The 18,307-nt window shown below is 40.7% G+C and overlaps 1 protein-coding gene across 6 annotated transcripts in view; it reads left to right on the forward strand.

Annotated features, from left to right (window-relative positions):
* Positions 1–18,307, forward strand: part of ucp1 (uncoupling protein 1) — an 86,260-nt gene that overhangs the window by 57,666 nt on the left and 10,287 nt on the right. For 2 of the 6 annotated variants that reach the window (XM_060851298.1, XM_060851296.1), the window contains 4 exons: positions 15,552–15,682; positions 16,612–16,769; positions 16,974–17,190; positions 17,557–17,754. In XM_060851298.1, coding sequence (XP_060707281.1) covers positions 16,644–16,769; positions 16,974–17,190; positions 17,557–17,754 — 541 coding nt within the window. In that variant the 5' untranslated portion in view covers positions 15,552–15,682; positions 16,612–16,643. Of the gene's footprint in view, positions 1–15,369; positions 15,683–16,611; positions 16,770–16,973; positions 17,191–17,556; positions 17,755–18,307 lie in introns of those variants that run through there. The other 4 variants (XM_060851300.1, XM_060851299.1, XM_060851297.1 and 1 more) reach the window with 3 other exon arrangements.

Raw genomic sequence — 18,307 nt, forward strand, 5'->3', positions numbered from 1 at the left:
ATGGGCAATTTAGCATGACTAATCCACCTAACCTGCACACCTTTAGACTGTAGGAGGAAACCAGAGCACCCCAAGGGAACCCACGCAGACACAAGGAGAATGTGCAAATAGACAGTCACCCAAGGGTGGAATTGAACCCAGGACCCTGGTGCTGTGAGGCAGCAGTGCTAATCACTGAGCCACTGTGCTGCATAATGAAGGACTGCTGTTTTTGCCTGGTTCTGGACTTTTTCGCATGTTAGGCAAACGTGATGACCACTACACGACAGTTCTTCAACTTTACGATTTTATATAGATTAAGCCCTGAGAATTTGTGTGGTTTACCATTGCCTTTGGACTTTTACCTGAAGTATTATTCTGAAACTAAAAAAAAGGTCTTTATGAATTTACAGGCTTGAAACCACTGATTGATTTTTTTCCCAAATGACTGAGATATATTCTAAGGCATTGAAATCACAGTCAAAGACGAGTGAACATTTGTACTCCTGTACCTTCCATGTTCCAAAGCCATTGAAGTGGAGGCAGCATCACCCACCAGACAATTGCTATGAAAGAGTATGAACAGGGTTCATTTCCTACCTATTTCCTACCAGACAATCAACCTGGTATACAATTGGGTGGGGATGAATCATTAAACAAATGACTTGGACAGTGGACTCTGGCTGTAAAAGAATTTTGTCTAGATATGACCTAATGGTTTTACCTAGGATCTACAGTTGGACCTCATGATACACTAGCAATATTTAGGTTAACTAAGAAATTGCATATAGATGGCAAGATGACAACCTAGCTAAAGCATTTTGTGTTTTTAAGTACTTGTTTTTTTCTCTCTGTAGTCCAGGACAAGCAAATGGGATACAGGAGGAAAAAGATCCCTGTGTAGATATTTATCTCTCCAAATTTTGAATTATTTTTGGACTCTCCAAATGCACAAACATTTTTACAAATTCTTGAACCAACAAACTGCTATCTTGCAAATAAAGTATGAATCATCTTTAACATCTTTAAATTGATACTGAAATCATGAAAACAGCCAAACCCAGTTACTGAAATTCAAACGCCATACATCCGGTTACTGTACTGAATGTTAAATTACTTATTCCATTCTCCCACTCTGTAACGTGTGTGTGTGTGTGTGTGTGTGTGTGTGTGTGTGTGTAAAACTGGGTTAGGTCCAGCAAATCTAATTGTCTTTACATTTTGCAAAACAAAACTCAAAGAAACATCTTTCTGCTTTTCTCAATACACAAACAATTAATCACTGAATTAACAAGGAACAGGAAGAGAGGACATGTTTCCCCTCCTTACCTAATCATAAAAAAACTTTTGCTTTAAAACTTAATAATCTATTTTTTTCTCATGCTGAACTACTTGAAATATGGCCCTTAATATTTTGTCTATCTAAGCTTGATATCGCCCTACTTTCCCATATCATTTAATTTTCCCTCATCAAAACGTAAATTTTTTAATCTAAATGACTGACTGTGAATCGCACCTGCCATTTTGTTGCCCATTCTACCATCCAACATACCTGCAGTTTCCTATGCTCCTCAATTTTATTCAGTGTACCTTCAATTTCAATACTATCTGCAAATTTGGATCCCTATTCTTCTTAACTGAGAAAATTATCGATACAGAAGTGAACATAAATGATCCTAGAACAGAATCTATTTGTAGTATTATAGAAATGATAACTCCTACTCTCCTTCTCGCCAGTTTTTAATACAAATATCTAACTCTTGTCATTTCATAACCCTTAATTTTATACAATTTTGTGCATTTTTTCTTTCTTGTTATTGTTTTCCTTCATCATTTTGTTTCCTGGAGCTGATTAACTTTCAGCAGCAAATTAGATTCTCCTTCAGGTCTACAAATATGTTGCTGGATTGAAATAAGAACAAAAAGGTTTATCAGGGACTAACAAATGTGGATACAATGAATCTTGAATTGTTTTCTGTGTATCTAATGTTAACCCCGGACTCAAATTTATAAATTAATCCGTATCTGAACATATCAGCTCAGGCCCAATCTGCTGTCTCTAGTTTGTGTAATATTAGGCAAAAATTGCACCATCTGCAATTCAAACAAAAAGGTGAACTTCTGTAATGCCCTTAATGTAACAAAATACCGCGAAGTGTTAGGCAAGAAAATAATCAGTCAAAATGGGATCCGGAACCACATAAGAAGATAATTAGTAGTGATCAGAAAAGTAGATTTCAAATATTATCTTAAACAAGACAGAATGGAACTGAGGCAGAAAGATTTGGAGAGGGAAAAAAATCCAGTGCTTGGAATTTAAAACAACCAGAATGCTAGTGCTGGAGTGAAGAAAGTTACGCAAGAGACATGACTGTACAGGGCATTGGTGAGGCCACTTTTGAAATACAATAGCGGCTCGATATACGAACGACTCCGTTCATGGTTTATGAACAGGATTGTATGTAAAATTTTGCTTCGACGTACGTACGAAATTCAAGGTACGAAGGCAAAAGGTCCGTGTGCGACCACGTGGTTTCATTGTTCTGCTTTGCTACGTGCTTGTTGAACACAAAAGCTCTCGGGCCCCGCGTGATCTCACTTAGTTCGTCTTTGGCACGTGCGCTGGGAACAGCCATCCAAGCATTCTTATGCTATCCGAACAATGGGAAAAATTGATTCAGTTCACGAACCGGGTCCCAGAACGGATTAAATTCGTAAGTCGAGGCGCAACTGTACTGTGTTCCCTGCTATAGGAAAGGCGTTGATAAAAGGTTCAGAAGAAAGTTTACATGCATGTTGCTGGTGTCAAAGGATTTGAGCTATCGGAGGAGGCTGAATAAACTGGGGCTATTTTCTCTGGAGTGTCAGACCCTGAGAGGCATATAAAATTTAAAATCTGATTGAAGATTTGTAGCTCGGGTATCCGTTGTTGTGGTTCTGCTCGCCGAGCTGGAAGTTTTTGCTGCAAACGTTTCGTTCCCTGCATAGGGAACATCATCAGTGCTGTTGGAGCCTCGTGTGAAGCGCTGCTTTGATGCGCATTCATCCCCAAACTCCATCAACAGACACATTGACCTGGACACCATATACAAATCACTGCAGCTGAAACTGACACCCGGAAGCGGCAAGAACAAACCAATATAAATACCGGAAGAAACATCAAAGCAGCGCTTCACACGAGGCTCCAACAGCACTGATGATGTTCCCTAGCCAGGGAACGAAACGTTTGCAGCAAAAACTTCCAGCTCGGCGAGCAGAACCACAACAAAGGCATATAAAATCATGCGGGGCATGAATTGGGTGAATAGTCAAGGTCTTTCTCCCAGAGTAGGGAAGCCAAGACTAGAGGCTATAGGTTTAAGATGAGAAGGGAAAGGTTTAAAAGGGACCCAAGGGGTAACGTTTGCATGCAGAGGATGGTGTGTATATGGACTGAGCTGCCAGATGAGGTGCTGGAGGCTGGTACAATTACAACATTTAAAAGGCATCTGGATCAGTATATGAATAGGAAGGACTTAGATGGACTTGGGTTAAATGCTGACAAATGGGACTAGATTAATTTAGGATATTTGCTTGGCACGGAAGACTTGGACTGAGGGATCAATTTCTGTGTTGTATAACTCTTTGATTCTATAATTGGAGCAACATGAAGTTCTTGGAACTCTACTAGGCTGGAAGGAACTACAAGGAGGGTTGACGCCTTAGGGGACCGAGCACAAGCTTAGACTATTATCGGATTCACCTCTGGATGGGTGGAGATGGGCAATATTACAGGAAGGGTATTACGCAGTCAAAAAGATGGCCAGGCAACTTAGTTCATACAAGTCACTTTGTACAGTCTGATTCAATCTCAAACTGAGGCCAGGGAATGAGATTGAACAGGTTGGGAAGAAACATCGTTTGTGGCAGGCAATATTTTGAAGAGAGAGGGCTCTTCTCATTTGGTGAAAGGTTCCCAAACATGCAGCTTTCATGTGACTAGATTCTTCCATGGAACAGTCATTATATTGGACAATTTGTAATACATGTATGTATCATGCAAGTAGCAAGGACAGTGTTTTCAGAGGGCAATAGTCTGATCGCTTTTCTTGTGGAGGGGAAATGTTAAGTGGATAGAGTGATAGAATTCACAGTGAAAGTATACAGCACAACAGATGGCACTAGGAGAATATCTGAATTAAGAATTTTAAAACTAATGCCGAGGTAAATATATGGAGTTCAGGACATTGGCCTGATTGAAGATACTAGCCAAGAAGAAATAGTAATTCTAGAGCTGGTGGTGAAGTGAAACTAATGATACGTTTGATTAACCTGTAGATTGTTGAAAAAGTAGACAGACACAGGACAGAAGAGAAATTCCACAGTTTTGGGACATTGGAAAGAACAAGCCACATTGGAAGATGATGTGTGGTTCTGATAAAGATATACGGAGGAGAAGGTGTATGGAGGATGGAGTATTAGCTAGAAGAAGAAAGGAACATGCTGAAAGTGGTGCATCTGCCACATTGCCTAGTAGTGTACGACAGGCTAGACATTTTCTATTTACAGACAGCAAAACAAAATTATGGCGACACAGCAATATCCAGAACTGCTTCACTTCTGGCTCCCTTATCTTCTCAAAATTAGCAACACAGGCAATTTGCAAAGTGATTGCTGAAATTGTGTAAACTGTGCAAAGAACATTCAAACTGGTTAATGTGTAATCCTGATAAAACTCAACTTTAATACTCAAGTCCCATTATCAATTATTGTGAATGATTTGTCCTCACAGGTTCCTATTGGCTTTGGTAAGACAGTTTTAATGTTAAACTTCCACAATATTAGGTCACAATGAGCTAAAGATCACTGACAGAAGTGAAACAGGATGGATTTTAGAAGTCAGTCTCTTCCAATCTTAATCACATTTCCAATCCTGAAAGATGAGAAGGGAAAGGTTTAAAAGGGACCCAAGGGGTAACTTTTCCATGCAGAGGATGGTGTGTGTATGGACTGAGCTGCCAGATGCTGGAGGTTGGTACAATTACAACATTTAAAAGGAATCTGGATCATTATATGAATAGGAAGGACTTAGATGGACTTGGGTTAAATAATGCAGGTATTTATGTATCTACCCAGTTATAACACAAGCTAGAGTGAGGAAGGTGGAATCAAGAAATATCATCAAACTAATGCTGCCAAGCAGCAGACATTTGTTTTCCAGTTAAAGATTGAGAGATTTCTGAAAACAAAACTCTGTTTCAACATTGATACCTTCATAACAGCATGATTTGGAGATGCCGGAGTTGGACTGGGGTGTACAAAGTTAAAAATCACACAACACCAGATTATAGTCCAACAGGTTTATTTGGAAGCACTAGCTTTCAGTCGCCACTCCTTCATCAAGTGATTGTGGAGAATAAGATTATGAGACACAGAATTTATAGCAAAAGTTTACTGTGTGATGTAACTGAAATAATATATTGAAAAAGACCTATAATTCAGTGGGGGAAAGATGCATATACAGGGTGACTACTTTGCAGAACATCTATGTTCTGTCCACAAAAGAGACCCTGAACTTTTAATTGTCGAAATGCTTAGTGATGCCATGTCCCAAACTTATTTCAATGTATCAAATGCTAAGTCACCTTTTTCTCCTACCCTTTGGTCTCAATCTTGGGAATCAGCAAGACCTCTCAAACAATTGAATTCTCTTTTGGAGTTCTGATAGGCCTCAGAACTCATGTTCCAGTCTTTCATACCATAACACACCCATTGCTGCCAAAGCCCTTGTCATCCCCTCCACAATTATTGTTAAGCTCTTTGGCCCCTTCTCACAAACCACTGTAGTGTATCACATAATCCCAACCAAATCTCTGTAAAGCCTGGCTTTAAAAGAATGCAATAAGGACTAAATGCACATTAAGTAATATCGTGTGCCAGTAATAAGCATAAAATAAAACCAGTCATTTATAGTTTTCATTGAAAAATTGAGACTTCTAAAATTTAGCCTTCAAACTTTAAGCAATGATTCTATAACATGATATAAATATAGCGATTGTAATGAAGTCAGCAGCTGGACATAATAAAATATGGGTTCCCTAATTGGGGCTGTTAATCTAGTCCAATCAGGGAACCTGGCTGACAGATATAAAGAGTACTGTCAGAGATACTGCCAGTCTGAAAGCTGACTCTGAAGAGGCAGTATTAAATGCAAGGACTGTCCATGAATAAATAAAGGGTGACTTGGTGACAGGGCACCGATCTCTGTAGAGTTATTTCAATAAGACAATCAGAAACTGGACACGTTCACTTGCTGTAAAACACTGTCTCTAGCACATGCACATTATATAACACAGTAATCATTATACAAGAACATACTCTGACTTAATGTAAGCATCAACACAATGATATACTAATATTTTAATGAAACCTTTAAGGTGCACACATTCATATTTGAGAAAAGTAGAAGTTTGGAACATGCAGTCAAACTTTTTAGCTTCTTTATGGAAAGCTCTCTGAGCCAAGGGGAGACAGAGAGTTAAATCACCTAATGTCATGTTGAAATATCAATCTCATCCCATCCTCTTATGGGTTTCCTCAGACCAGGATCCAAGGCCAACTTGGAAATGATGGGAAACTAATTAAGGCAAGGAACATATTCTTTTACTCTTGATGTTGTCTTAGCAAGGGCACTGGTTTCAGGACCTTTAAGAAACTTACCAGTCACCAATGCACAGTGAAAAGAGCTTTCTCAGAAACACTAAGAAGCTGGGGAATCTTTCATTAGTGAAACTGAAGAACTCCAATCATGGTCAGGAGAGAGGCTGCTGTTTGAAGCACTTTTCACACAGAATACTATTACCACTTAAAGGCGATTGCTATCTTCTTTGAAGGAACCTGTATAGTACTTTCAGCCGTGGTTCCCTGTTGCCGTCATGGCATGGGATTATGAAACTGCACCTTGCATTTGAGACAAGGGGTAAGGACAGCACCAGCTGCAGCAACAATATCACCGGCTGCTTCCTCCTCAGTTGTACGCCATTCCTCTGGACTTGGTCCAACTGGAAGGAGGAAAGAGTCCCAACCGCTCAGTCTACAAGCAGAGGATAAGCTTTCCTGACAGGAGATTACCAATGCCAATCCCATAGAAATTTGATTTAGTATTTCTGAAGTTCAACAATTTACCAAGGCTCGTTTTGTAGATGTAACTTGTAACTGTGCACAATGAGTAATACATTTAAGCCTTTATTAACTAAAAACAGGGCCATGGTTCTGAATCTATAAAAAAAAACCACAAGATACAATCTAAAGAAGTACCTTAATTCCTCTACTATGTTTACTAAAATAACAGATGGAAGTGTGTTTGAATTTATGTAGTAGTCAAGGATAGAGCCTAACAGGCATGTGAAGCTAATCACACTAAGATTTTGAAATCATGGTGGTGTACTTTTACTGACAAATTATTATTATATGATATATACATAATCTCAGTAATGAAAGAGACAGATATTTCAAATGCAAGAAGGATTGTTATATTATATTGTCAGAAACCATGTCAAATGTCAAAACTAAGTGTGTCATGCCATCTAACTTACTTTGGTTTGGCAAGCATCAAGTTTTTTCAGTTCTGTTTTAAAGATCAACATTAACAAAATACAGGTGAGAGGTGACCTTACTTCAGAAAACTTAAAACTTAATTTGGATCTATTATAGGTCTCTGCCTTTTAGTCCATGCTGTGTAATGACTCAAAAACTAATTGACATCTGGTAAAATACTACAATACAATGTGAAAGTTGAAAAATAAATTTAGGAGTTTGTACATGTGGTAAAATATGGGGCAGAAGTATCTTGATTGATCTTGTTGACTCTACTTTTCTTAAATGGTAATGGTTATACCATCATTGAACAACATTTGAAGCTTTGAGAATTAAAGCAAAGTACAAAACGTCAGAATGAAAGATGAAAAGTAACAGGATTGCTGAATCATAAGTGAGGAATCAAAAAGAGATTTGATTCGTCATCCTTAAGAACAAGACTACTCAGATTAAGATCTGGTTTAATCTTGTATGATTGAAGTTTTTGGCTTGGTTTGTGAAATAAAATGGCTAAAAGTTGTCTGTTCCCATAATGCTTTCAGGATTAATTTTTCAATGCACAATTGATCTGTTAATGTGATTCCTCAGTTTGGGAAAACTGTAGGATATGTAATCTATCAGTGTTTACTGCTAGCCTGGAAAAATGGTTGGCTCAGACAATGTTGAGGTAAGAAATTAAACTATGGAAGAACATAATGATAACAAATAGACATCTTTTGCTTTGAAGGGAACACTTGTTTTTTCTTAGAGCTTTTGTTCATAATATCACTTTGTATGGCACAGTCAATTCTTACTGTCAAAACTTCATGACAACCAGACTATATACACGAAAGTGGGTACTGCGGTTGCTGGAGATTGGTGTCAAGATTAGAATGGTGCTGGAAAAGCACAGCAGGTCAGGCAGCATCTGAGGAGCAGGAAAGTCGACGTTTCAGGCAAAAGTCCTTCATTCGTGATGAAAGGTTTTTGCCTAAAATGTCAATTTTCCTGCTCCTTGGATGCTGCCTGACAGACTACATAGACCTCAAGTTATTCTTAACAAATTGTAGAGAGAGTCAGGATTACAAAGGAATAATGGCAAAGTTAAACCTGTATCAAGGGAAAGTTGACACAGTTAAATAATTTATTTCCTTTACTGGACTTGATACCAAATGAATAAAAAAATGGTTGTAAACCACCATTTGGTATTAGGATTAAACTTGTTCAATGTCACACTGTGAGTATCATATTTCGTTACAAGATCAACATTTTAAAAAGTTAGCTACTTAAAACGGTGTGCTTCTGATCTAAAGCTTAAATTGGCCAGCACTTTCTAATTTGTATTGTTTCATTGACAAAAACTGATTAAGCTTTGTGTGAAGCAAGTTTGAATTTACTGATCAAAATTGATGACACTTGAAGACAGAACTGAGAAATTGTTGTTAATTGGGTTTTATACTAATCGTTAAATGCTTTGAATTGATATACATGACTTATTAGTGGGCGGTTAAAGTTCATAATAACTTCACATTGACTGAAAACTCTGAGAACAGTCAACAATCCTATGCAAATGAGTTCTTCTTTCAACTTGTTGCTCATGTTTCCCATGTCGAAATCAATTACTTTATATTAGATTCCCTGGAGTATGGAAACAAGCTGACAAGTCCACACTGACCCTCCAAAGAGTAACCTACCCAGACCCATTTCCCTATATTTACCCCTAACTAATGCACCTAAAACTACGGGCAATTTAGCATGGCCAAGTCACCTGACCTGCACATCTTTGGACTTTGGAAGGAAACCCACACAGACACAGGGAGAATGTGCAAACTCCACACAGATAGTCACATGAGGCAAGGATCGAACCCAGGTCACTGGCACTGTGACACAGCAGTGCTAACCACTGAGTCATAATGCCACCCTTTATGCTTAGTCACATTAAAATTAAAGTATTAGGCAGCTCATCCATATGTTTCAATGTTACATTTGATTTGAACTGAACTTGGAATCAGAATTTATTTTAGAAAAACACTTTTATTCAATTCTGTGTAAAACAAATCTCATTCAACTCTAATTATTTGCTCATATTTTATCTGGGAAATGTAATCAGTATGGCAACAGTGTTTTGTGCCATTGTTTGTGATAAACGGAAAATATGTATTCTAAAACTTTGTTTTTATTAAGTAAATTGATTTAAAATATAGAACGGGGAACCAGATGTTGGTAGATTTGTGCATATGATAAACAGCAATTGTTTTGGAATCAGAACTTTGAATTGTTTTCCCAATAACAAATGATCTTACAGGATATTTCCACTCCAATTATAATTGAGCATTATTTTTTGATGGTAGTCAACTGAAGAAACTATTTGGAGCAAAAAATTAAAAGCAGTGTGCTCCTTTTTTTCTGTTGATTTGGCATCTACAATATTCCTATTCCTTGGATGCTGCCTAACCTGCTGTGCTTTAACCAGCAACACATTTTCAACTGTGATCTCCAGCATCTGCAGACCTCATTTTTTACCCGAATATTTCTACTGTGTCTTTTTTACTATGCAGCCCAGCAGGTTGCATTTCATCTCTGATCTGCGAAAATATAGCCCTTCAACTTAAACTATGTGATAACTTTCAACAATCATATGCAAATGAGTTCTTCTTTCAACTTGTTGCTCATGTTTCCCATGTTAAAGTCCATCACTTTATATTAGATTCCCTAGAGTATGGAAACAAGCTGACAAGTCCACAGCGACCCTCCAAAGGGTAACCTACCCAGACCCATTTCCCTATATTTACCCCTGACTAATTTTAATGTGACTAAAATTCCAGCGGTGTTATGAGATTGACTGGTGATTACATCAGGATAGCCATCGATCATATTGGCATTAAGAAGCCCGATCAAACTTTGTCAATGAAAATCAGGTGGAAACTATCCATACGTTGAAGTCAGCATTCCCTCTCATTTTCTTATCAGCTGAGCAGGCCTGCAAGATCTGGAAGTTAATGTTACAGTTGGTGTGCTGATGCACACATACCTGCATAGTTTAGAGAGAACATTGGTTAGAGTCAAACCTAGCACAAAAGAAGATGTTCAATGACCTTATTTAGATGCATTTAATTAAAACTTCAAATAAACCAACACAAATGATCGAACTCAAAAATGAAATTCTTAACACACTATACAGAAATATAAATCAAACTTTTAACTTTAGAACTCAAGATTCCAAATGGGAATAATCAAATGTCATAAACCTTCTTACCATCAGTGATCCTATCTTCAACATAAGGTCAGCTGTGAAGATCTTTGCAAATGATTCCACAGCATTCATTACCATTTGGAACACCAAAGATAATAACACAGTCCATTCCAGGTCATTATTCAAACATAGGATGTTATTGGTAAATAACATTTGTGCTAGACAAGTGGCAAACAATGACCATCTCCAATAACAGAGATTTTAAACAATTTCCCCCAATACTCAGTTGCATTACCGTAGTTGAATCTAGCATGTATCTGTTACTGTTATTATTCTAAGTGGTAGAAATTGTGTGTTGGTAAGAGTTGAAAAGTTGGAAAGTTGCTGCACTGTATATGGAACACACTGCTGTCACTCAATATATCTGTTGGAGAGAGTGAATATTTAAAGTGATGGATAGGGTGCCAACTAAGTTGACTGCTTTGTCCTGAATGCTGTTGAGCTGAGTGTTGTTGAAGTTGCATTCATCCAAGCAAGTGGAAAATATCTCAACAGGTTTCTGATTTTATGCTTTGCAAATGATTGGTAGTCTTTGAGAAGTACAGAACTACAGAATTCCCAGCTATCGTTGCTATTGTATTTATACCACCAGACCAGTTTACTTATCAACAATAAGCCCCCAGAATGGAGAAAAAGAGGAGGAGAGGGGACCTAATTGTGGTATACAAGATAATGAGAAGCATAGATAGAGTCGATAGCCAGAGACTATTTCCCAGGGCAGAAATGACTAACACGAGGGGTCATAGTTTTAAGCTGGTTGGAGGAAAGTATAGAGGGGATGTCAGAGGCGGGTTCTTTTACAGAGAGTTGTGAGAGCATTGAATGCGTTGCCAGCAGCAGTTGTGGAAGCAAGGTCATTGAGGACATTTAAGAAACTACTGGACATGCATATGGTCACAGAAATTTGAGGGTGCATACATGAGGATCAATGGTCGGCACAACATCGTGGGCTGAAGGGCCTGTTCTGTGTTGTACTGTTCTATGTTCTAATGTTGATGGTGTGGAAATCAATGACGGCAATGCCAATGAATGCCAAGGATGTTTAGTTATATTTTCTCTTTTTAATGATGAAGCAGATAGAATGGCACTAGAGAAATTCAAATTGGAGATGGTGAATTTTTAAAAATTCATTCATGGGATGAGGATGCCGCTGGCTAAGTCCATCCCTATTTGCCCAAAGGGCAGTTGACAATCAAACACATTATTATGGATCTGGATGGCAGTCTCCTTCCCTCAAGGACATGAGTGAACTTACAGTTGGCAGTGGTTTCATGGTCACCAATAGATTCTTAATCATAGATTTTTTTTTTAACTGAATTTGATTTCATCATCTGTCGTGGTGGGATTTGAACCTTGGCCCCCGGATCATTGCCTGCTTCCCTGGACATACATGATTAGAGACAAGAAAAAACTGCAGCTACTGGAATCCAAAGTAGGCAGGGAGGTGGATGGAAGAACACAGCAAGCCAGGCAGCATCAGGAGGTGGAGAAGTTGACGTTTCAGGTGTAACCCTTCTTCAGGACTGGGGGTGGGTGTAATAGATGCTGCAGATAAAGGGGGTGGACGGGGCAGGGTGGTGAAGTAAGGATAGGTGAAGACAGGCAGAGGGTATGACCTGATTGGTCAATGGGAGGAATGTATCTGGTAGGTGGCTGGGAGGGGTGAAGGGAGGGGGAAGGGCTGGGAAGGGAGTCACGGGATGAAGAAGGAGGTTATTTGAAATTAGAGAACTCAATATTGAGTCCTCTGGGCTGTAGGCTGCCTCGGTGGAAGATGAGGTGTTGTTCATCCAATTTGGGTTTGGTTCGTTGTGGCAATGGAGGAAGCCAAGGAAGGTCATGTCGGAATGGGAGTAGGAAGGGGAATTAAAATTGTGGTGACTGAGAGGTCCGGTCAGCTTCTACAGGCCTGGCTAAGATGCTCGGTGAACCATTCCCTAAGTTTACGTTCAGTCTCCCGACTGTAGAGAAGACCACATCAGGAGCACCTGATGCAGTAAACTAGGCTGTAGGAGAGGCAGGTGAACCTCTATCTCACATGGGAGGACTGTTTGGAGGTGAGGGTAGTGGTGTAACATCAGGTTTTGCATCTTTTTCGGTTGCAGGGGAAGGTACCTGATGGGGAGGAGTGGGGCAAACCAAGGACTGTCGAAGGGATGGGGAGGGGAAGATGTTCTTGGTGGTGGAGTCTATTTGGAGTTGGCGGAAGGGTTTAAGGGTGATGCGGTAGATACAGAGACTGGTGAGGTGGTAGGTGAGGACAAGGGGGACTCTGTTTTTATTGCATTTGAGGGGGGGGGTTAAAGCATTGGAGCAGGAAATGGAGGTGAGGCGGCAGAGGGCTGTTTGGATGATGGAGGGGGGAAAAGCAAGTTGTTCAATTGGTGGCCATCTAGGATAGTTTGGAATGGAATGTCTCTTTGTCCAAACAGATGCAGCAGAGGCAGAAGAATTGGGAGAACAGGATGGAGTTCTTCAGGATATTTGGTGGGAGGAGGTGTATTCCAGTTTGTTATGGGAGTCTGTAGGTTTGTAGTAAACGTCCATCCGGTGACTGTCTCTGGAAATGGAAATGGAGAGGCCAAGAAAGGGGAGGGAGGTATCCAAGTTGGACCAAGTGAACTTGAAGGCGGGGTGGAAGTTGTGGGTGAAGCTGATGAACTGTTCCAGTTCAGCCTGGGTGCAGGACGCTGCACTGCTGCAGTCATCAATATAATGGTGGAAGAGTTGGGGCACAATGCCTATGTAGGTATTGAAAAGGGATTGTTCAACATAGTCGACAAAGAGGCAGGCGTAGCTGGGGCCCAGTCAGGAGCCCATGGACATCCCCTGGATTTGGAGGAAATGGGAGAAGTTAAAGGAAAAGTTATTAAGAGTGGGGACCAGTTCAACGAGGTAGAGGAGGGTATTGGTGGAGGGGGACTGGATGGGTCTGTTGGAGAGGAAGAAGCAGAGGGCCAGGTCACCATCCTTGTATGTTATGGATGCATAATAGGACTGCACATCCATCATGAAGTTAAAGCTCTGGGGTCCAGGAAACTGGAAGTTACTTAAGAGATGGAGGGCATGGTTGGTGTTGCGGATGTTGGTGGGAAGTACCTGAACCAAGGGGGAGAAGATGGAATCGAGGTTGGACAAGATACATTTGGTGGTGCAGGAGCACGCTGAGACGATGGGTCAGCCGAGGTAGCTGGACTTGTGGGTCTTGAAGAGCACGTAGAACCGGGCAGTGCGGGGCTGGGGAGTTTGGTGGCAGTGGAGGGGAGATCACCAGAGGCAATAAGAGCATTGACAGTGCGAGTGAGTTTAGAATGATGGGTCCCTAGATATACAGGGAGAAAGTGAGGACTGGAGACTGTCTCTGGAAATGGAAATGGAGAGGCCAAGAATGGGGAGGGAGGTATCCGAGTTGGACCAACTCGGTCCCTAGATATACAGTCCAGCAATAGGCCATCATCTCCTCTTTAAAATAGAATTTCAACCAAAGAGAGAGGGAGTTTAAACTAAACTAGTTTAGAGTTGAGGAGCGGAATCTGACTGGATCCCTTGAGGACACTCCTAGTTAAGATTTGAGGGATGAAGCAACTCGGTTTGATGAAGCAGAGATGGAAACCATTTTAAAAATCTTTTCGAGCAATTAACATTAATAAATGAACGGTAGTAAAACTGAATGACGTGGCTTCAAGTCAGGTTTAAAACATCAGCTTTGCCATCTGCTTTTTGCAAACAACACGTTATTTCATATCAATGGCACCTTTTGAATCTGGGGGGGAAATCAGCAGGATAGCCCACTTCGGTGGGTTATTATTAACACCATTTGAAGTGTCTGCATTTCCAGCAGAATTGTCCACTGCAAGCAATGTTTGCGTTGGACCGCCCTTCACAAACACTGGGCTCTTCTTTAACCCTGAGGACAGTGGCCTCGCCCAGTATCAAGGTTCCCTCTCTGTCATTGGCTGTCTTGGGCCGGGCCTCCTGGATCTCTGCTTGGTTATTGGCTGTCTTGGGCCGGGCCTCCGGGATCACTCCATTACTATTGGCTTTCCCGGTTCAAAGTCGGTCAGGCGGAGTGGGAGGAAGAGGCGACCGGGCGTGAAACCAATGCACAAAAGCATATCGTTCCCCAATTGCATAACAAACTACATAATGATACTTTTTTTTGCATCTTTTTTCTTCTTGATGACTTCCTACGTGTTGTATTTTTCTCGTTGCAACTCAATTGTACAGCTGGGACAATTCCAATGACTGACAAAAGGACCATAAAAATTAAGATAACAAAATTCTGTCTTAGTGCCCTGTAAAGTTCAGTTGTTGAGAGAAATTGACAGCAGCACTTTTTTGTCGCTTGTGAAAGTCTAACAGATTAAACACCTATCCCACCTTTTACAAGATGTTGAGCAACTGCAAAGTCTTCCCACTTCGATTTGTTTTGGGTTCTCGTTTTCAATAGCAATGCTTCACAGTAAATATTTACAGATAACGTAAAACCCATAAACGAATTCATAACATCCTCATCTTTGTACGTCATTTAGCGGCTCCAAAATCCCTCTTTTCTGCTGGAGATGTGTTTTTTTTCTGGGTCACTTAGGTAAACAAAGGTGAAGGTTAGAGTTGCACATTTTAGCCGAGCTTCTCGCTTATTCGATGGAACGTTGCCACACATTTAAACTGAGGTGGTGCTGATAAGGGTAATCTGCCCACACTTCCTACCTTGGAACGCCCAGTTCTTGCTGCACTTTGGTTGTCTCACCCGAACCTGTCTTAGTTATAGACCAACACCCAGAGGGGCAAAGCCGTGGTCATTTTAAAGGAACAGCAGTTGGTCGACATGGGCGAAGAATTCCTCGGGGGATTACTCTTCACTGTGCAGTGCGAGAAAGCACCAATCCGTTGAAGGTAATGGTGAGCCATTTGAAAGTATTGATCAGAAATCTCCAACGTTTGTTGTTATTGCTTGTACTGGAATTAGAAGGATTGAACTGTGGACTTACCGCACTTCTCACAGGGACGATCGTTATATTTTGTCACAAATTCCAGTTACGTTTTAACCAATGACTAAGTAACTTGTACATGAAGACATCCTTCTGACTTAGGTACAAACGTTCCTGAATTTAATGATGTTCCTTGTTATTATTCAATGAGCAAGTTTCAGGCCGGATTCTCATTCTCTGCTGATCTCAGATTGTTGTAGGGAAGACGGTGGTGAATTGACAATGTCACTGGATGTAGGTCCAGGCTAATGCCTTAAGGGTCGCCTATAGTGCAGTGGTAGTATCCCAACCTCTGAACTAGTTTCAAGTCCCTCCATACTCCATTTTAAAAAGAAACATTGTGTTGTGTTTACAGAGGGACCTGGTCAATGAACTCTATTCCGTGAGTGCCTGCAGTGGAGAATTTATACACGGAGAGATGTTGGTAATGACTAAAACAGGCTTTGGGGTGATGCTGCACTTGGTTGAATAGCGTTGACTGGGTGTGAAGGAGAAAGTTAATAGTGTGGAACCAGGCTCCAACATTTTACTTCTAGGCCAAGAAACGGAGGTGGGAGTGGGGTCGTGGATAGAATATCTTGATGAAGAAAAGCTGATGCTGGTGAATTCCATGGGCTAATAAGCAGAGCTGGTGTTTGCCATCAATTTACCAGGATTTAAAAGATGGAAGTAAAATGGCGAGGTGCAGTGTGAAATAGAATAGTTAGGTGTCATGAATGTAAAAAGTCAATTTGTAACAATGTACCAATAATACACACACATCAGGATCATCAAAGCAACGCAGGGTAACCTGAATAGCATTGTCAACAATATGATTCCGCTATTTCTTTCTAGCACTTTGCAAAGTTTGACGGTCTGTGTTGAGGATGGTGGGCCTACAACCTTCAAGCATTCCAGTGACTCCTGGTGTGCAGATCCTGAGTGCTGGCATGGCAGCTTGCTTTGCTGACCTCATCACATTTCCCCTGGATACGTCTAAAGTCAGATTACAGGTAACGGGCGGGGAGGGAACAATCCGCTTTTTTTAAATTAAAAGAAGTAAACTTTGAAGTATATCTGCACGTTTGGTGAAAAGATTCGTTGCATGCGATTAAATTATTTTGCATGTTAAGAAATTTTGCATAAATAAAATAAATCAGAACATGCGTCCGTTTTGCTCTCATGCTTTAACTCACACACACTTGCACCTGGTTTAGATTCAAGGCGAAGCCACACGATCCTCAGAAGTCGGAGTTCCCAAAAGTATCAAATACCGCGGCGTCTGGGGGACAATCGGCACCATCGTCAGAACTGAAGGGCCCAGGAGTTTATACAATGGATTAATTGCCGGCCTCCAGAGACAGATGATCTTCGCTTCAATAAGAATCGGACTCTATGACTCTGTAAAACAACTTTATACCGGACAGGATGGTAGTACGTACCCATTGGCAGGAGGAACTGTTATTTAAAATGCATATTTTTCAGCGCACAAATCAATGCACGAACTGGGGACTAGGAGACAGTTAACACAATGAATATATTCAGAAGGCAGTTGTAGACATTAGCTTAGAATTCAGTGTACAGTAATAGAAGGAATGCAGTACCGTGTTTTGTATCTTTTGACAAGTTTAATGATTTTTTTATAGTAAGGTATGGATTATAGACAAGTGAAAGTTATGTTTCTTGTTGAATAACACAAATATTTTTACCATAAACAGTTTGGAACAAAAGATGTTTTCATATATATTACGGTCTAGGTGTAATAGCGTATGTGAAATAATGATAAATCCTTTCCTTCAGATACCGGTATGGTTGTCCGCCTGTTGGCAGGATGTACTACAGGAGCACTCGCTGTGCTAGTGGCTCAACCGACCGATGTGGTTAAAGTTCGTTTCCAGGCACAAGTGAACCTCAGGGGTGTTACAAAGAGATACCATGGCACACTTCAGGCATATAAATCAATCGCCAGAGAAGAAGGAATTCGAGGACTGTGGAAAGGTACAAGTTTGTGTGTAACATCTCTTCATGGCCCAGATCTTATGATCTCTGATCATATCCCAAAAATATGCAATAATTGCCCAGGGGGTTGGAACTTGCAGTGGGCAATTAAGCAGTGTCTGGTACCCTTCTTTGGAGACTGAAGAGTCAGCCAGTAGGATTAAAACCAATTCTAATTCCTTGGTAACTATTAATCTGGCGTACCCCCTCCCCGCATCACACACACAATGAGCCAGCACTCTCAGCTAACACCCAAACACCATCACTGGGTAGGCACTCAATCCCACCCCTCACACCCTGCAAACAGTCAAGCACCTCACCCAACCACATTCCTCCTGCCATCATCTCACCCATCTTGGCTCCGGACCCACTGATCTACAAGTTGTACTGCCTCGGGCACTTGGCACCTGCCACCTTAGCCTGTGAAAAATCCATCTGCCAATGTAATCTCACACCCGCCTGACACACCTTGCACCCTACACTGTCACCAGTCCTTCACTCTACCCCCTCACCCAGCTGCTGCCTTAGTTCCTTAGCTTCCTGTTTGTTACAC

The sequence above is a fragment of the Hemiscyllium ocellatum genome, chromosome 36, assembly GCF_020745735.1.
Source record: "Hemiscyllium ocellatum isolate sHemOce1 chromosome 36, sHemOce1.pat.X.cur, whole genome shotgun sequence".
Lineage (NCBI taxonomy): Eukaryota > Metazoa > Chordata > Chondrichthyes > Orectolobiformes > Hemiscylliidae > Hemiscyllium > Hemiscyllium ocellatum.